Source organism: Ochlerotatus camptorhynchus, unplaced genomic scaffold, assembly GCF_037179485.1.
Source record: "Ochlerotatus camptorhynchus isolate MF236.1 unplaced genomic scaffold, CSIRO-AGI_Acam_v1.1 ptg000258l, whole genome shotgun sequence".
NCBI classification, from domain to species: Eukaryota; Metazoa; Arthropoda; class Insecta; order Diptera; family Culicidae; genus Ochlerotatus; species Ochlerotatus camptorhynchus.
Genome location: NW_027040748.1, coordinates 472,179 through 493,520, shown reverse-complemented (window position 1 = coordinate 493,520; position 21,342 = coordinate 472,179). Strand labels below are relative to the sequence as shown.

At 37.1% G+C, this 21,342-nt stretch overlaps 1 protein-coding gene across 4 annotated transcripts in view; it reads left to right on the top strand.

Annotated features, from left to right (window-relative positions):
• Positions 1-21,342, top strand: part of LOC135705141 (aldehyde dehydrogenase family 3 member B1-like) — an 82,369-nt gene that overhangs the window by 9,178 nt on the left and 51,849 nt on the right. For all 4 annotated transcript variants that reach the window (XM_065226723.1, XM_065226722.1, XM_065226721.1 and 1 more), the window contains exon 2: positions 9,975-10,389. In XM_065226723.1, the coding sequence (XP_065082795.1) occupies positions 10,014-10,389 (376 nt within the window). In that variant the 5' untranslated portion in view covers positions 9,975-10,013. The remainder of the gene's footprint in view (positions 1-9,974; positions 10,390-21,342) is intronic.

The window sequence follows — 21,342 nt, the reverse complement described above, 5'->3', positions numbered from 1 at the left end:
AATAACTAATATTTTCAGCTGTTAAAAACATCAACAAAACTGGACAAAGTTAAGGCGTTCGAAAAAATCGCTTTTTATTTTCTGCCACATCGTTTTCATCATTATGACGTATCCTATGTTCAGTCCTCTGTTCGGGACATAAATCTTCTGCGACCATTAATTTAATCTATAAGGGATCGTCCATTATTTATGTCACACTTTTAAGGTGGAGGCGGGAGGGGTTTGGAAACTGTGACGAGCCATGCAAAAAAATTAAGGTTCATACAAAAAATGTGACAAAGGGGGAAGGGGGGAGGGTTGAAAATGGGCCAAATTTGCGTGACATAATTAATGGACCTTCCCTTATAGTATATACTGTATCCTTTGTTAGTGCATGCCGTTTTACCATAGAGGTAACTCTAAGACTAGTAGGTCCCGAAGAAACGTGCTCAACTTTTTGGCTCAGATCTGGTACTATATTCACTATTGAGAAGTGATAAAGTAGTCGGGTTTGATACAGTTGTCATTCTTGCCTTCAAAGTATAGCGCATTTCACACCAAACTCAGCAAATAAGCACGTGTTCACTTATTAAAAAGTGTGATAAAAGTTCGAGTTTCCGTCTAATCGTCTCGGTGTTTTTGGTGCACTTATTCCTTATGATGCAAGCAAACGTGACGGAAACGTGCACTTTTATGACACTTTTTTTTTTAAATTTTGTTAATCGATTCTAATTGAAAGGTTCCGCTATTTATTCCCTTTGAAGAGTGAGGCGTATCCCTTTGTCAATCAAAATCGAATTCCTTGGCAACAAAATCAAGCAATGACACCGATATTGACCATGCATCAGAACCTCAGTCTTATACACGTCAAACTAGAGAACAACGAATAGAAGATTAGAAAATACATAGAAGACTAACCAATTTTTCTTTGAAAACCGAGTGTTGTCACATGCATAACATGTAACAAGGGCTGCGGATGTGTTCCTTTCAATACAAACAAATCCTATTCTCCTAGTGCGAAGTAGTCTGGACTAATGTTTGGTAGTAGATCTAACTCTGTAACGTACCAGGTGATCTATCCGCGTTGCATGAAGACGTATAACCATTGTTGCATTCACGTTATATATTATAATATAAACACTCTATGCCCAGGGAAGTCGTGGGAATTTCCAACTCAAAGAAATATATTTAAAAAATCCAGATAGAATTTATTCATGTTCAAACAACCTGAGAACTACCACAATAATCCAATTGCTGGTCGCAGGGCACTTTTATCGCACAGTTTAAGGCCCCCGTCTGGAAGTATTATTGATATTATTCCCTTGCTGGGATTTTTTAGAACACCTGGGAAAACCCGCAAAAATGAGCTAGAAAAATAAGCTAATCGAAAAATCGAAGCACACTACGCTCTAGCATAACTTTCTAGCAACATGATAGTTGGAAAATTTTTGGGAAAATTCAACCCACAAAAAAACTGGGTTGTTTTTCCGACATGAAGACCACCCAATTCCGGCCACGTGATTGCAAATGTGTAAACAACATGTTCTATCTTTCCCCTCTGATAGCTCGTGATCTTTATTCTAAAGTACCAGATAATTATATACTAAAAGATTCGTGAGAATGTCAGGAATCTTTTGGTGTACTTCAAAGTACAATTTTCCGACTTTCCTCGCATCGTTTTTCCATTTTCATTTCATGCATACCATTTTCCCGTTGTACCGGTACATGGCGAACAAGGCATGGGAAAGAAAAAAAAATGTACTAAACACGAATTTCTCGCGAGGAGCTTTCGGCTCACATGATTTTTACGGACGGCTGACTAAAGCATGCGAATAGTATTGTCGTATGTTTAGCAAAAAATAATTCAAGTTGTTGATAATGAAAAAGGTCATCAAGAAATAAAATGCCTTTCCCTACATCCTCCATTTCACCCTGAATGACAAAGTGTTCTCTGCAGGTCGATGAAACTAGCTAGGTTATTTGTGTTTTCTTTGTTTGGAGTAAACATATAAATATTGTTTGGGAAGCAATATAAGCAATAAGCAAAATATCCTCCCACCTTGATATTGACTATATAATCTACACAGCAGGTATTATTGATTTCCGTATCTAAGAATCACATTCAAAACGTCATATGGTATAATTGCCAATACCTCAAAAAGCTCCGCGATGCGGATAGAGTCCCTATTGACGGTGTGATTTGTTGTAAGATGTAGATCTCACCGAGCTGATTCAATTAAAAATTACGATATTACAGCCAATAATGACAAGACTTTGCTATGATGTATTCTGAAACTTTGCATTAAGTTATCAGCAGAAAAAAAAATGCATCAGTTAGTTACAACATAGGCAATTGCTTTATTGCAAATGACAGTAACGTTTATTGATAAAGTGAAAACATTTCTCAACTGTTGAAAAAAGTTAATGCTTTGTCCAGAGTTGGGCACATTTCAGTTAATCCACTAGGAACGTTTTCGATAGCGATTAATGCTTCCGCTAATTTTTTAACCGATATAAAAAATCAGAGCAACCTTTATTTTGAGACATTAATGATTATAATTTATAATTTATACACTAAAAGACTCCTGAAATAAGGTTGTTTAGCAATTATCGAATTATACTGACGTATTATCTGTAATAGAAGCAATAGTAATAGTTTTTGGTTAGTTTGACAAACCTCGACAACTTTACATAGATAGTGTAACCAGGCATGGAAAATCATTTACATTCATTTCATGCATTCATTTACATTCATTTGTCTCTAACTTTTTTCATCAACAGCATTCCACAAAATGATGTATAGAGTTTTAGTAGGTTTTGTTATTAGCTCCATAACTCAAATCTGTATCTCTTATGCATCACGAATTAGCGCGGGCAGATCATGTTCCTGTTTTTCAGTGAATGTAAAATACATTCACTGAAAAACAGTAGTGGCTTCTGTTCGCTCTGGTTCGTCATGCATAAGATATACGGATTTGAGTTAGGGAAAAAAGTTGTAGCTACTAACAAAACCTACAAAAACTCTATACATCATTTTGCGGAATTCTGTTGATAAAAAAAGTTAGGGGCAAATGAATGTAAATGAATGCACGAAATGAATGTAAATGATTTTCCATGCCTGAGTGTAACAGTCAATTTCCGGCAGATATGAAAAGCCACAATTACTTGCGACTACTATACATATCATTCTCATTAGAAGTGATCATCCCTACTTTCAGAAGAAAGAAATATTTATTTACTTCGCGAAGAACGTCGTCAGCTTAGCGTACACTAATGTTCATAAATGTGGGGTTCCCTAGATGTTTCACTATCATGTATCTCTCATATCTAACATCAGCGAAAAGGTACTTTACAACATTATTCTAGAAAGTTGCAAAGATTATCATAAACATTTATTCATCATATAATTTTATCCTTCATTTCCACATCAACGCTAAGTGATGTAGAATTTAATTTTTCATTTATGTGTTCGCGAACTTATCCTTGGTAGTGTACGAACAGAAACAGTGCAATGACGTGTACTAAAACCGAATATGAGCAACAGTTGTTCGTATTTTCGATTTTCATAAACCGGACCGACACATCGATCAGTTTCAGTCTACAGCATGATGTGCTCCTCTCTACACATGTCAGTCGGGAGTACGTAGATTTGGAAATATGATGGTCAGCATTCTTATGTTGCACCGGCCTTCCCCGATACTGCGCCTTGAAGGATGTTTCTTATGGCCATTTCTGAGATCCGAAAATATTTTCCGGGTTTCCGAGAACGCAAAGTAACCAACTCCAGTGATATGTAAGAAAAAAAAAATCCCTGATTTCAGTACCTACATGTGGTGTTCAGCATTTTCACGGAGAAGCTACCTCCCCGATATTTGAAAAATTGTTCCTGTGAACATTCCTTAGATTCGGAAATTTTTTTATGAGTTTTTCGAAATGCCAAGTGACCATCTTCATTGATATTTATGTTCAACTGCCGGTGATTTCAGTGAGAGAAAATTAACCTCCATGTGGGTTCAGAATTTTTAAAAGAGAACCAGCCTTCTCTGATAGTGAACCTTGAATAATAGTTCCTAATGTCGTTCATGAGATTCTGAAATATTTTTCCGAGTTATCATGGGGACCATTCAATGATATTTGAGTTCCCACACCGCTGTTTTCAATAAGAGGAAATTATGCTAAAGGTGGGTTCAACTTTTTCATGGAAAACCGACCTTCTCCGATACTGAACCATGAAATAGTTCCTATGGCCATTCCTATGATCCGGAAATATATTTACAAGTTTCTTGAAATGCTAAGGGACCACCTTCATTGATATTTGACTTCAAATACCGGTGATTTTAGTAAGAGGAAATTTACCTATATGTGGTGATCTATATTTGTATGGAAAATAGGTCTTCCCCTAAACTGAATCTTGAAGAAAAGTTCCTATGACCAGTCCTGGGATCCGCAAATATTTTTCCAAGATTTTTGAAATGTCACCAATTGCAATGATATATAAGGTTAAATACCAGCTTTTTCTACACCGGGGAATCAAATAATTAGAGTTAAATATTTTTATGAAGTTCCTCCCTTCCCCGATGGGACCAAGTTCCAAGAACCAAGTTAATCTAAATGTAGGTTCTGCATTTTCATGGTGAATAGGTCTTCCCCGAAACTGTACTTTAAAGGATAGTTCCTATGACTATTCCGGAGATCCGGAAATATTTTCAGAGTTTTTTTTTTTTAAATGTCAAGCGACTAACATCAATGCTTATTATATGAGTTCATACACTGATGTGTTCCGTAAGATAAAATCAACCTAAATGTGGGTTTTGCATTTTCATGGAATGCTGGCATTCCCTGATACTGTACCTTGACGAATAGTTCCTGGGATTCAGATATATTTTTTGAGTTTCTTGAAACACCAATTGCAATGATATTTGAGCTCAAACACTGCTATTTGCAATAACAGGAAATCATCCTAAATTTGGGTGCAGCATTTTCATGTAGGCCTCACTTAACTCAGTCGATAAAGGCACAACTCCAAAACAAGACCATGCCTGGACGTTACTGGGTTCGATTCTCGATCCGGTTAAGTTTTTCTTTAAGTTGGAAAATATATCGAGTACCCTGAGCATAAAGTATCATTGTACTTCCTACTCAATTATACAATGCAAAAATGGTTCCGGCTTCGAAAGCTCTCAACTGTGGAAGTGCATATAGAAATCTAAGTTGAGAGCACGCAATAAGCTTGAAATGCGAACAATAAGAACAAGATTTTCATGGAGAACCGGCCTTCCCTGATACTGGACCTTGAAAAAAAAGTTTCAAGGCCATTTCTGAGATCCGAAAATATATTGTCGAGTGTTGTGAAATGAAACGTGATAATCTTCAATGATATATGAATTCAAATAAACACAGAAAAACATTCTGAATTTTACTAGTGATGTAAACATCCATGCATGTAAACTTCCATTTCACGTAAACTAGCCACTTGCAAGAAATGTTGTTTACAAATATGGACAGTTGCGTAGAACAAGTGGAATATTTCATGTCTCATGCATGTCTCATAAATTTACACGATCTATAATGTAAACTTGTATGATATGTGACACTCCATTTATGTGCATCATAGTAACGGTTATTTTCGTTTTTTTTTTTTAACTGTGAAGGCAATTTACATACACGTGAATTTACCGAATTGTAGAGTTTAGCGTATTCATAGAGATAATACTACGGAGCCTTCTTTAGATCAGTCCGTTTTAGCATAGTTCCATTCTGGAGGCGGCTGGGTCCGATTCCTAGTTCAGTTCGGTGGTTATTCATCTATGCAAACATTGTACTGCAGTCCTGATTATCACCTGTGCATCGAATAACTGAGTATGATTGTACAGCTTTCCCTGAAAATATTTGCGGATCTCCGGAATAGTCATAGGAACTATCCTCCATGAAAATGCAGAACACACATTCAGATTAACTTCCTCTCACTGAAACCAGTGGTATTTGATTTCAAGTGTCATTGAACTTGGTCCCTTGGCATTTCAATAACCTTGAAAAATCCAGCACTCAGGAATGACCACAGTAAATAGAACTTCAAGGTGCACTATGCACAAAAATATTGATCACTACTTATTTGATTCCCCTGTGTAGAAATAGCTGTTATTTAACCTTATATATCATTGCAATTGGTGACCAAGAATCTTGGAAAAATATTTGCGGATCCCAGGACTGGTCATAGGAATTTTTCTTCGAGGTTCAGTATAGGAGAAGACCTATTCTGCATACAAATATAGATCACCACATTTAGGTAAATTTCCTCTCACTGAAATCACCGGTATTTGAAGTCAAATATCAATGAAGTTGATCCCTTAGCATTTCAAGAAACTTGTAAAAATATTTCCGGATCTCAGGAATGGCCATGTAGGAACTATTTCATGGTTTAGTATCGGAGAAGGTCGGTTTTCCATGAAAAAGTTGAACCCACATTTAGGATAATTTCCTCTTACTGAAAACAGCGGTGTGGGAAAATATTTCAGGATCTTAGGAATGGCCGCAGGAAATATCCTTCAAGGTTCATTATAAGGAAAGAATAATTCTCCATACAAATATTGATCACCACATTTAGGTAAATTTTCTCTCACTAAAACCACCAGTATATGAAGTTAAATGTTAATGCACTTAGTCCATTGGCATTTCAAGAAACATGTAAAAATATTTCCGGAGCTCATGAATGGCCATAAGAACTTCATGGTTCAGTATCTAGGAAGGTCGGTTCTCCATAAAAATGCTGAACCCACATTTAGGATAATTTCCTCTTACTGAAAACACCGATAATTGAACATAAATATCAATGAAGATGGTCACTTGGCATTTAAAAATATTACCGAATCTAAGGAATGTTCACAGGAATAATTTTTCAAGTATCGGGGAAAAAGCGGTGCCGGTGGTGTAGTGGTAAGCGTGATTACCTCTCACCCCAGCAGGCCTGGGTTCAATCCCAGTCCGCGCCGCTGGGATGTTCTGAGGCATAACATCTCTGATCACGCCTTCCTTCGGAAGGGAAGTAAAGCCGTTGGTCCTCGGATTATGAGTTGATGTGTCGATAGGGTAGGGTCCATGTGTGGGAGCTGCCTCCTTGGCGTCGGTAGCATTGGTGCTCAGCACGGAAAACAAATCAAGGGAAAAAAGTATCGGGGAGGTAGCGCGAAAATGCTGAACACTAAAGGTAGATACTGAAATCACGGGCACAGACAAACAGACATAACCCTCGCAAGTTGTTCATCGAACAAGCATTTAACGGTCAATTTAAAAGTATCGTAGTTGGTAGTACCGCCACCTGTGGCGCGCATAGTCTATTGTCTTGCGTTTGACGTTACCACACTACTCAAATACCCACCACAGTGTATTCAACAGATGGCGGTAATGTTGTAGCGACGATGTTTTACAGTGATAAATATTCAATGTGTTATGTCTGTTTGTCTGTGTCACGGGTAATTTACCTTACATATCACTGGAGTTGGTTACTTGGCGTTCTCGGAAACCCGGAAAAATATTTTCTGATCCCAGAAATGGCCATAAGAAACATCCTTCAAGACGCAGTATCGGGGAAGGCCGGTTCAACATAAGAATGCTGACCATCATATTTCCAAGTCTACGTACTCCCAACCGACATGTGTAGAGAAGAGCACAGCATGCTGTAGACTGAAACTGATCAATGTGTCGGTCCGGTTTATGAAAATCGAAAATACGAACAACTGTTGCTCATATTCGGTTTTAGTACACGTCTTGCACTGTTTCTGTTCGTACACTACCAAGGATAAGTTCGGGAACACATAAATGAAAAATTAAATTCTACATCACCTAGCCTATCTGACCTTGATTTGGATATGAAGGATAAAATGATATGATGCGGCTGCCGGCACAAAAATTTTTGTACACACAAGTTTGTAAGGCCCTTTACACGTGAACCGAAGTACGGCCACGTAATCCAACAACATCATCAGCTGGGGGACACTTTCCCCTTTCTGATTATTATCGATGAACATTTAAAATGGTCCTATCTGCTTTGATCGATTTTTTCATCGACTTTCTCCTTTCATAACCACTGATATGCAAACAGATTTTGTGCTAATTCTACCACATAGTTTGATAATAGAGGTTCTTATCTAGCGTCCAAAACGTCAAAAACAACAGGGAAAGGTTTTGCAGCTGAGTTATTGACGAAAGAGATCAATGCAGATAGGACCTTTTGAAACAAACAACTTTTGTTTACAAAAGTGTTTGTGCCGTTATCAAATGTTACGCCTGATATTCTTTGCATCTTTCTAGAATAATTTTGTAAATTACCTTTTTGCTGATGTTAGATATGAGAGATACAAGATAGTGAAACATCTAGGGAACCCCACATTTATAAACAGTAGTGTACGCTAAGCTGACGACGTTCTTCGCGAAGCAAATAAATATTTCTTTCTTCTGAAAGTAGGGATGATCACATCTAATGAGAATGATATGTATCGTAGTCGCAAGTAATTGTGGTTTTTCATATCTGCCGGAAATTGACTGTTACACTATCTATATAAAGTTGCCGAGGTTTGTCAAACTAACCAAAAACTATTACGATTACTTCTATTACAGATAATACGTCAGTATAATTCGATAATAGCTAAACAACACTATTTCAGGAGTCTTTTAGTGTAAAAATTATAAATTATAATCATGAATGTCTCAAAAAACAGGTTGCTCTGATTTTTTATATCAGTTAGAAAATTAGCGGAAGCGATAATCGCTATCGAAAATGTTCCTTGTGGATTAACTAAAATGTGCCCAACTCTGAACAAAGCATTACCTTTTTACAGCAGTTGAGAAATGTTTTCACTTTATCAATAAATGTTACTGGCATTTGGAATAAAGCAATTGCCTATGTTGTAACTAACTGATGCATTTTTTTCTGCTGATATAAGTTATGCAAAGTTTCAGAACTCATCATAGCAAAGTCTTGTCATTATCGGCTGTAATATCGTAATTTTTAATTGAATCAGCTCGGTGAGATCTACATCTTACAACAAATCACACCGTCAATAGGGACTCTATCCGCATCGCGGAGCTTTTTGAGATATTGGCAATTATACCATATGAAGTTTTGAATGTGATTCTTAGATACGGAAATCAATAATACCTGCTGTGTAGATTATATAGTCAATATCAAGGTGGGAGGATATTTTGCTTATTGCTTATATTGCTTCCCAAACAATATTTATATGTTTACTCCAAACAAAGAAAACACAAATAACCTAGCTAGTTTCATCGACCTGCAGAGAACACTTTGTCATTCAGGGTGAAATGGAGGATGTAGGGAAAGGCATTTTATTTCTTGATGACCTTTTTCATTATCAACAACTTGAATTATTTTTTGCTAAACATACGACACCACTATTCGCATGCTTCAGTCAGCCGTCCGCAAAAATCATGTGAACCGAAAGCTTCTCGCGCGCATTCGTGTTTAGTACAGTTTTTTTTCTTTCCCATGCCTTGTTCGCCATGTACCGGTACAACGGGAAAATGGTATGCATGAAATGAAAATGGAAAAACGATGCGAGGAAAGTCGGAAAATTGTACTTTGGAGTACACCAAAAGATTCCTCACATTCTTACGAATCTTATAGTATATAATTATCTGGTACTTTAGAATAAAGATCACGAGCTATCAGAGGGGAAAGATAGAACATGTTGTTTACACATTTGCAATCACGTGGCCGGAATTGGGTGGTCTTCATGTCGGAAAAACAACCCAGTTTTTTTGTGGGTTGGATTTTCCCAAAAATTTTCCAACTATCATGTTGCCAGAAAGTTATGCTACAGCGTAGTGTGCTTCGATTTTTCGATTAGCTTATTTTTCTAGCTCATTTTTGCGGGTTTTCCCAGATGTTCTAAAAAATCCCAGCAAGGGAATAATATCAATAATACTTCCAGACGGGGGCCTTAAGTGAAATGGTTGTTACATTAATTATCCTCTTACAGAGCTCCACCACACCGCATTTCTGCAGAAGAATTCCCAAAATGGATTCTACCCAAAAACTAAACCCCTTAGAACTGGACGAAACGCACCTTTTCGGAATGGTGCCGGAAGCGATGGTCGACGAACATGAACCTAGTTTGGCTTCTACTCTAGGAATTCCATTACTGAACTCCAAATTGAGCCTACGTTCGTCCTCACCCGATGACAACGATAAAAGCTCTGGCATTGGCAGTACCGTGAGCAGCATTGCAAATGCAGAAATCGTGCAACAGGAGACAAGTGGCAAAGTGAATGGCGATTTGTTCGTACCGGCACGCAGTTCAAGAAATACGACACCAACCATGGACGAGGTTGGTGGCGACCCAAATGAAAGCGAGAGTCTTAAGACGGTTGTGATTGACATTGAAAATGAGGAAGGTAAGTGTAGATTATAAACAAAATAAGAGTTTTTGTTGTTGTCATACTCTAGTAGTACACAAATGTAATGGCGTATTCGTGCGAAACCGAACTTTTTGTCAGTGCGAACCTCAACCTGAGGTAGGTTTCAAAAACAAACGATCAGAAAACAAACAGACCCAATCTTGATATCCAATCCAGGTTGGAACTGAATAACAAACGAATTAGCTAAACTCTATTGGCGTTGACGGCGACTTTGTAGCTCTTTACTCCTATGAGAAAATCCATAAGCAAACGTCAGACTGTGCGTGAAACATGGCGGACTTTGTACTATCCTTTCACTCCACCGAAAATTCCTGTCTATATTTGCTGGAAGAGCAAATTTTTCGACGGTGCCGTCAACGCCAATTGAAAAGTGAAGCTTGTGCGTTGCCTTCGTTAAAATATTTTCGGCAGTTATAGTGTTGTTTACATTCCTTAATCTCGCTATACTGGCCTGTGCGGCATAACAGTCCTATTTTTGGCGAAAATGAGTTATACATTGGAATCGATTACTTTATACGATCACTTTACAATGGACACAAAAAGATTCCTACTTTTTTCAGAAAATATGGCAAAAAAATACCAAATCTATGCTGTTCCATCCATAAGAGCCATGGAGACAAAAATCTTCAACAACGTGTTTCTCAGTTTTCTGTTTTAACGAATGGGACAACTATGCTGAAAAGGGCAGTACATATTATGCTGACGCTATGTCTGAGAGAAAAAAAATATCGTGTTTCGCTAAGTTACCGGTATACTTTGAAACACGTGTTTCCTCTACGTTTGTTTGCGTGTTGGCACACAGTCGATACGAATAAAAAGCTCAATGAAAAGCTTTTTATACTCTGCTACATCTTTTATATGCGATATGCAGCGCGATACAGGCGTGAAAGCTCCAATGCGACATAGCCATAGATATATGGCTATAGTAAGTGTTTGCCAACGAAAGAGTGTGTTATTTATGTTATAATTATAGGTGCGATCTGTTTTCCAATAGCCTTTGTGGAAGGCACATTTGTTTCTCATAATAGAAATTTGTCAAAAAGTTGGATTTGATGCTTAAAATCATGATTTTTAGGCGATCAATGGTCCTAAGTAAAAATGATAGTTCGATAAAAGAAGGTATTATCTAGCATCTAATACGGCAAACACAGCAAGAAACGGTTTTGTAGCCAATTTATTAATGAAAGAGAGAGTCGATGAAGAGAATCGATCAATGTTACTTGGGACCTAATCCATTGTTCGGCTTGATTTTCTTAGGATAAGATGCAAAGAATACCCATACCATACCCGAACCCGACAAGTCACTAGAGACTCACGAGTGTTAAAGTGAAAAAAAACTTATAATATCTTCACATAATCCCAAATCTTCCATTTTGAAATCTAGTAGTAGTAGTCACTTAATCACTATGAAATGAGTTACAATTAGCTTTGTCAAGTGAAATATACTGAACTTGCACTTGATCAATAATTAACATACAAAAATCAGAATTCTCTATGGGCCAGGAATGCAATCTAGCATTATCGTGACTTGGTGTCTTAAGCGAAGTTTTTCAATATATTTAATAAGGACCATTTATTGACATTAACAGATATTTCGAAACTCATCCGCATAGATGGCACCAACATCTAGCTTTTCACTCTGACATCATGGAGACAAAATTGTTTATCTTCAAAAAATTAACAAATACATTTAAAATACAGGAATAGTGCAAGAATTGATCGTTGCCAAAAGCAAATTTCTTGCGTGAAATTAGCATTAGCATTAGCATTAGCATCGAACAAGTTGCACAATATCGTAGGTGGTACGAATTCAAAACTATTAAGAGCAAGACGGATATCTACATATTACTGGACAGATAGTAAGTAGGAAGTAATTACTATCTCCCAGATAAAGACATATCCCGCTCCAACAGTTAAGGATTGTCCTGGCCACGTCCTTACAACTGGTAGGGATAGGAAAGGTATGTTAGTCCAACATTTACTTAAGAGAGATGCAGAGAACTCTACGAGCCCTCATAAATGTCTCGGGAATTTAGGGATTATGTTAGTAGGGAAGGTAAGCCATAGGATACACCCAGTCAGTGTTGCTGGCATATGTAGTTTTTTTTTATTAATGTTGAAATTGCTGTCCGGATCATCTGCTGGAAGATAAGGTTGCTGAAATAAAATGAAAATATAACATAGTGAACTCGCCATCGTTGTCACACCCGTAGCTAATTAAAAGGAAGGAAATATGTTGTGTTTTATCTTTTTTTTTCTTCTATTGATTGAGAGGAAAACTCGCGGGAGTGAAAATAATTGTACTACCTCTTCTCCCGTAGGCCCAAAACCTCTATGTCTTTTCAATTTGAATTATAATCAATTAAAGTAAACTTAAGTTCATGTGATGCACTCAAATTATACGAAATTTATTTCGTTTTCGTTTTGCGGTGCTACACTGCCGTACACTGAAATAATTTAGGGTGTTGATATAGGATGCACCTTTGTTTAAAAACTAATGATGTTAAGCTGTCAAAGACTCGCGCTTATTCCTGTTTACACTACACCGGTGCTACACCGCAATAACGAAAGCGACATAACTGGAAAAAGCCCACCAAATACAATAACCATGGCAGAATCAACACAACCTTAATCAGTTTTTTTCATACACAACCACAAACGAACAAATTTAATCTTATCTCATTAATTTTCATTGTTTTTGGCAACATTAGAAGGAGAAAAGGAGACAAACTATCAAAAGTAAGGAAAAGTGAACTGGTCGCTGGGAACCATTTTCTAGTCGTGTACTATCATTACATCTATACTTTTTTTTTAAATTGACACTAGATGGCATTACAACAAATGCTTCAATTGGTTGTTGTCTCGCCTATCTCTACCATTCTATACTCAGACAAAAAATGCTACACTAATACAATTCCACACATTTTTACTGACGAATTTCCACATGATTTTTTATGTGACCACACATAAACAGAATCCACCCAGAAGCACACATAAAATTTATTAGACAAAATAATAGTTTGTTTGGTTACACATGGCTTTTATGTGTACACATATTAAGTATGCGTTTGACAAATAGATATAATTCGTTGATCACATTTCAAAAATTCATGTGTGGGACACATAAAAATAATCTTTGAAATTTTATCAGTGTGCTCATATCAGTTCACTCAAAAAGCGCAAAAAGTGTATCCACATACAAATGAGCAAAATTCCACCCAAATTCGAGGAAACGTCACCCACATTGCTGCAGCTTTTCCGGAAAATCTGCATTCCATTCCCGAGTAAACCCACCCTCTACATTTAACGCAACACAAAACTATTGTACTTAGCTTTTTTTGAAGGACAAACCATCCATTCCTTCTTTTTCGTCTTTCGGCCATCTTACGCAGAGGACGCAACCGTTTGTTTTTTTCTCGTATTGCACCGTCGTTCAGCCATCCGGTTCCTTCTGCTTCTCGCCATTTTCCTTTTTATTTTTATTTTTATTTTCACAATCTGCGCCAACTCTTTTTTTACACTTTTAGACCTTTCTGAGACTTCTTACACTAATCTTTTGCATCAAATCACTTTCCACCGTACTTATTTAAGCCTTACTCATATCTTTTTTAATAAATTCCACCAAAAAACATTGGAATTATGATTTAACTGGGTCGGCTATTTTTTCCACTACCACTTGATGCGCCAGTGCCGCCAGTCAGCAAATTTCTTGCGTGAAATTCTGACAAAAATAGCTATAAACTGATTACAAGCGCACACACATCACCATCATTTTCATAGTTTATCATAGGTTTACATCCTATTCACACTGTTCATATTACGAGCACGGCATAGTGTGAGTGACACTTGGCATGTAAATACTTCTCGGGTTACATATGAACAATGCCTATACACTTTTGTAAACAGAACTTGAAGTCACGTCACAGCAAGTTTGCAGAACTTTCCTGAAGCTTGCAGAATTTACCTGAAGTTCTTAAAAATTCTCTATATGTTTCAAAACTTTCCAGAAATTCGTTCAAACTTTTCGAAAAATTTATTCAAGTATAAAAAATTTCTGTAAATGCCGATGAAGTTGCGATGCGCCTGATGAGGTTCAGGAAACTCTATCGAAGTTTTCAGGATTATTGGAAACTCTGTTGACATTCCGGAAACACTTTTTAAATCCTTGTTGCTTCATTGGGAAATTTCTCCTAAATTACGGGGATTTTAGAAGCATAAGAATTTTCCAAATATAGTTTCCTAGAGTTCTGGGAAGTTCTTCCCTGGAGTTATGGAAAGAACTTTTCCGATGTTCATGGAAGAACGTATCTAGAGTTTGTGGATGAACTTGCCAGAATTTCAGAAAAGTTCATCCCTGAAGTATTGGGAAGAAGTTCCCTGGAGTTCTAAGACGAACTTCCCTTAAGTTCTGGAAACAGCAACTCTCAAGTTTGGGAAGAAATTGCCTCAAGTTCTGGAAAGAACTTCCATCATGTTCTGGGTTGAAACTACCTTAAATTCTGCAAAGAGCATCCTAAAAAATTTGGGAAGAAATTTTCTGAAGTTTTGTGAAGAACTTTTCTGAAGTGCTGCGAAGATGTTTCCATAGCAGCACACTTGGTGCAAAACGGTTGAGGCTACTTGTATGTGACTTCTTTTAGTACAATCAAGTAGTTGCAAGATCCTGTCACAGCTTTGTACTGTTTTGGTTTCTGAAGCTCTGAAAAGAACTTCCCTAAAGTTTTGAGAAGAATATGGCTCATGTTTTCAGAAGAGATTCCCTCAAGGGATGGATTGTCCACACGTTCTGGGATGAGTTGCTCTTAAGTTCTGGGAAGGACTTTCGTAAAGTTGTGGGAAAAAATCCTAGGAAGTACTTCCTTAAAGATCTCTGAATATTTGTTTCAAAGTTCTGCGAAGAACTTCTTCTCAAGATCTGGGAAGATCTTTTCTCGGATTGTTGAACTTGTATGAAGGAATCCTGATGAATCCCGAGTAGCACACTTATATCACAATAAGTTACAGCAACTTGTTTATGACTGAAATAAGTCGTATATAAGTTTCTACAATTGATTTGTGACAAGCGTGCTACTAGGGATGTGGGCGTCTAAGTGGAATACCTGTATAGAGAAAGAGAGAGAGAGAGAAGGATTAGTAATTTCCATTTAATTCAACTACCTTATTTGCTTATCCTTGACAGATATGCGTATTTTGTTTACAATGTGCAGACTTCTTCAGTATCTTGTACTAAAAGTCGACTGAAGAAAAACATCGTATTTCACCGAATATATATTAACACAGGTACATTTTCACTTAGAAGATAGGTAAACTTACATTCAATTTCCTGTAGGAGCAGGTATTCCGTTGCTTACTGTATGAAGGACTTTTCTGAGATTCTGAGAAGAACTTCCATAAAGTACTAGAAAGAACATCCCTTAAGTTCAAGGAAGAAATTCCCCAAAGTTCTGGGAAGAAGTTCCATGAAGTTTTGAGAAAAACTTCTCTCAAGTTCTGGGATAAATTTACAGGAGATCTGAGAAAAACTTCCCTATACGTCTGAGTAGAACTTCTCTGAAGATAAGTGAAGAATTTTCCTAAGTTCTAGAAAAAACCTCCCTAAAGCTCTCGAAAGAACTTTTCTGACGTTTTTAATGAACTTTACTCAAGTTCTGGGAAGAATTTCCCTAGGGCAGAGGGAAGAGCATTTCTGAAGTTCTGAGAAGAACCTTTGTGAGGTTCTAGGAAGAACTTATCCCAAGTTCTGGATAGAACTTCTCTCATTTTTTGGGAAGAACATTTTTGAAGTTGTGGATAATACTCCCCTGAAGTTCTGGGAAGAACTTTTCTGTTGTTCTCAGAAGGGCTTTTCAGATGTTTTGGGAAGAACATTCCTAAAGTTCTGGGAGGAACTTCTTTTTAGGTTTCGGAAGAGCTTTCCTGAAGTTTTGCGAAGAACTTCCTTGATATTATGGGAAGAACTTCGCTAAAGTTCTGAGAAGAATTTTCCTGGAGTTCTGGGAAAACTTTTCTAAAATTCTGGGAAGAACTTCCCTTCAGCTCTGGGAAAAACTTGCTTCAAGTTGTTGATATATATATTTTGTAGAGTTCTGGGAAGAATTTTCCTGAAGTTTACTTCAGGACATTTTTTCAAGTCTTCAGGTTCGTCAGGTTTTATTCTGAAGATCCTCAACTGTCCAGGAATTTAAAGAGCGTATCTCAGATATTTACCCATGATACCAGTATGATCTCCCTGGGATCTCTTTTAGCTCAGTCGGTAAAGGCACAGATACAAAGCAAGACCATTTTGGAGGAGGCTGGGTTCGATTCCCGGTCCGGTCTAGGAATTTTTTGGGACGTCAATTTTCTCGACTTCCCTGTTCATAGAGTATGATTGTACTTGCCACACAATTATACTAATGCAAAAATGGTACAGACATTGAAAGCTCTCAATTAATAACTGTGGAAATGCATCTAGAACACTAAGTTGAGAGCACACAATATGCTAATATGCGATATGCAATAAGCTTGAAATGCGAAGAAAGAGAAGAAGGCCAGTATGATCAGAAATTATTTCAAAAACGTACAGATGATCAGTGATTTCTCTGAAATCCTCAGGATATTTTGTCAAGTGTTCAGGTTTTTTTCCGTGCTGAGTACCAATGCTACCAACGCCAAAGAGGCAGCTCCTACACCTGGACCCTACCTATCGACCCATCAACTCATGAATCGGTGACCAACGGCTTTGCTTCTCTTCCGAAGGAAGGCGTGATCAGAGATGTTATACCTCAGAACATCCCGGAGCGGCGGCGCCGACTGGGATTGAACTCAGGCCTGCTGGGGTGAGAGGTAATCACGCTTACCACTACACCACCGGCGCCACTTTTGTGTTCAGGAATTTTTCATTTTTTTTATATCTTTATTAAGGAGACTTTCAGCCCTGGGCTGGTTCGTCTCCTTATCAAAAATATGCAGATCTTTCCTGAGGTTCGCGGAATTTTATTGGAGTTAATAAAAGTTTTTGGAATATTCCTGAAGTTGCCTGAAGTTCACTGAACTTTTCTGAAGTTAGTTAATTTTGTTGAAGTTCACTGAACAGTAAATCTTTGAACATTTCTTTATTTCACAAAATTTTCCTAAAGGCTTAGAATTGCCGTGAAGTTTGCAATATTTTATTATTGCTTTTAGAACTTTCTTGTAGTTGTGCAGGAATTGTTGGTAGAATAATTTTGAATAACTTTTCACTAATTCACAGTCTTTCCCAGCGGCGCCAGTGGTGTAGTGGTAAGCGTGATTACCTCTCACCCCAGCAGCCCTGGGTTCAATCCCTGGCCTCAAAGGCGTTTGAAAATTCATAAAATGAACTGCAAAAATAAAACACGTCAACTTTGCATCGTGGCCTACCACTGTTGATTAAATGTGTGTTTCCTCTCATACACAGAAAATCCAAACTATGGCTGCAAATCAATCTTGTGATATTTAATCTAAATATCAAACCGACCAAATGGTCATGCTGTGCAAATATGGTATATGCTAACGAGGTTTATCGAATTTAAAACGTAGAAATGAGACAAATCATCCCGAATAATGCAAAAGTACCAATGTTACGTTGCTCGGTTCACTTCATAGATTTTATCTACGATCTTACGAATCATTGCGACAATGATCGATTTTTATTTTAGATGTTGTTCAAGTTTTATGTTTTCGGTTAATATGAATTGTTATGATACGCAGGTAAAACGCTTGTTTAAAATACTGAGCTGCTATGATAGCAACATGCATACTTTAATAAAACACATCAAATAAGGTTGGTAAGTTAAGTTACTGTTGTAACTGAAGCACATAATAAAAATAAATTTGATTTAAAATTGGTTTGAAATTGATTTGAATTTGGAACAATTATAGATCTTCAATAAAATTAAAGGCAATTTTGACAAAGGCTAAATAGTGTGTCACAATTGAACTGATATGTACGCTGGTTAAAATACTTATACAATAAACAAAATACTACAGTCATTAGTCATCCTCGCGGTACACGAGATATCATCAAATTGTTGATTCATCAGAACAATAACCTGAAAACTAGCAGTGTCATCTATCGAAGGAAGGTAAGAAAATCAATATCATCACACCCTGTTACGCTGATCAATTATGGCACCATTTCACGATTGCTTGGACAGCTATTGATGCATTCTGTGTATTGCATTAAAATGTACTTTGGCAGTGGTTCTCAAACTTGCGTCGATTGCGTCCCACTTCGATAAATTCCATAAGCTGTTAAAAGGCCAACATAAGAAATCCAAATATGCCTGCAAAATGCAATGATTCAAATGATTTAAATATGATGGCCTGAAATCCAAAAACAGAATTGCGGCTAAAATCAGAAAAAAAAAACTGCACTAAAACACCAAATCAGTCCAAAATAGGTCTAAAATGTGCGCCCATGATTTGTAAACACTGAAAGAGTAATTGAATCACATCAGTAGAACAAGTAAACAACAAATTAGAAACGCACCCAGCTAAAATCTAGATGAACAATTCAAAGGGTCCCATCTGCTTTGACCGATTCTCTTCATCGACTATCGCTTTCGTTAATAACTCAGCTGCCAAAACATTTCCTGATGAATTTGATGTTCTGGATACTAGATGAGAATCCCCTTTATCAAACTTAGTTGCAAAAATAGTGTGGAATCTGTTTGTATAGTATTGCAAAAGTATAGATAGTTATCAAATGAGATAGTCGATTAAGAGAATTAATCAATGCAGATAGCACCTTTTGACATGTTTATCAAGAAACAATTGAAAAAAATCTACACTGTACACAAACATCATCCTCTGATCGAATGAAACCTCAAACCATTCAAACGAAACATCAAAATTGCTTTTTCGAATGATAGATGTAACCGGATGACGGTTGTTTGGAAATCAGATGATTTTCCTCTCGAATACAAGATGAAAATAGTTATGAGAAGGGATAGAGCCTTCAGTTGAAATGCGTTATGCTCTCTGGAGAATGATTGTCATACTAAATGGAAATGCATATGGGTCATTCCAGCTCAAGTGGAATTGAATTTAAAAAAAGTTGTGGTCGATGTCACCGATTTGAGCCAAACTTGGTTAAAACTCTTATTTTGGCATTCTGAACAAACACCTTTTTTGATTTTGCTCTAAAGTGTCCAAATCCTTCTCGGATACAACCCTGGATTTTCAAGATTTACAAAAATTTCAACTTTCAAAAGAGATTACTCCACAACCAAATAAGCTATTCGTGATCTTAGAACGTCAATTTGAAGGGTTTTTTTAAGTAAATTCTTATAGGTGTTGCCACATTTTGTTTTTGTTATTGTAACAACAGTAGACAGACTGATTACCGGCAGGTATCCAAATTGTCAAAAAATGGCATATGTTCACCATGGGCGGGATTTTTTATTTCATAATATTTTGTTATATCAAGTATTGCAGATGTTTTGGTTCAGTGTACTACAGGTAAAATTGCAGTTGAGGGGGAGAAGGAGGTCCTAGAATTTGTGACAGTACGTGTGATATATATGGTAAAAAGCGCGACACTGTGGGAGAGGGGTTAAAAATTTAAAGAAACTTTGTGGACGTAATATTTGAATCATCCAAATGCGTAGAAACACCTAAAATCATACTGTCACTAAATCCGTTGTATCTCTTTTATCTAAAAATCAGTTTTTATAAATTTTTCAGGGATTTTGAACAAACTAGTGTCCAATAGTTCTACAAAATTTCACACAATTTTAATGACAAACTTCTGAGATTTCGGTAACTATGTAATATTGGACATATTTCACAACACTAGCTGTTTCTGTTTGTGATTTCAATATATTTACACCAGAAAACTACCATGCACATCCTGCACATTAATATTCATAATCTCAAATTCGGACAACTATTAATTTTAACAAATATTTTGTTTGAATACACCGAAAATTAACCGAACATTCATTTAACATTCATTTTTTTTCATTTAGTTTATTTGTTAAGCTTAAATGTCCAAAGGACTGCCACAGAACCGAAAACCAGTATTTTTTAATAACAATATAATATTAATGAGAAACACTGTTTATGATTTCTTCTTATTCTTCTTGGGAGCCGACTTCAGCTTAGCTTCCGCTTTCAGCCGTGCCCTCAACTCCCTTGCTTCTTCCAATTGTTTTTCCTTCAGCAGCGTCCACCACTTGGCCTCCTCTTGACTTTTATCCGCTCCTTCTCGGTATAGTCCACTATCCCGAATGTGTAGTAGTAAGGTAATACGCATCGTTTCGATGTTTGAAAACAGGCGGCTGCTGTTTTTCAGCAGCGCGTGCTTCCTCTCTATTGTTCTTGTCGACATCGGGTACTGGCTGCTTCCGTTGCTTCTGCTTGGGACAGGACTTCATTCGATGCTCCTCCATCTTAAAAAGGAAACACGTGTTTATGTTCCCATGGTAGAATATGTGCTCCTTCCGATTGAGGAAAGCCAAACGAGTTGGGAATCTCTTTTTTTAACTCCATGTAAATTCTACGTACACCTGTCGGCATATCTAGGCCTGAGGGAGGAACGGTGCTCCCCGCAGGTCTAATTTTCCATCCAATCCATCCAATAATGGAAAATTGATTATTCATTGTCGTTCAATAAGCAATGAAGCATCGATTCCTCTGATTTGAACTTGATGAATTTACCGCTATACGGTCGCAATTTTGTCCATTGACGGTGTTTGCAGCTAGCTGCGAAGTTGAATTTAACAGTAAGCTTTATTTCCACCGACATCTCCAGTTGTTCACTTCCAACGGAGCAACGACAGAAGTGAATGAACTTCCTACAATGAGCAAGCTAAGAGAGCACTGAAACGATGAATTTAAATATCAGGCATAACATTTGATAACGGCACAAAAGGATTTGTAAACAAACATTCTAAGGCCCTTTACACGCGAACTAAAGTACGCCCC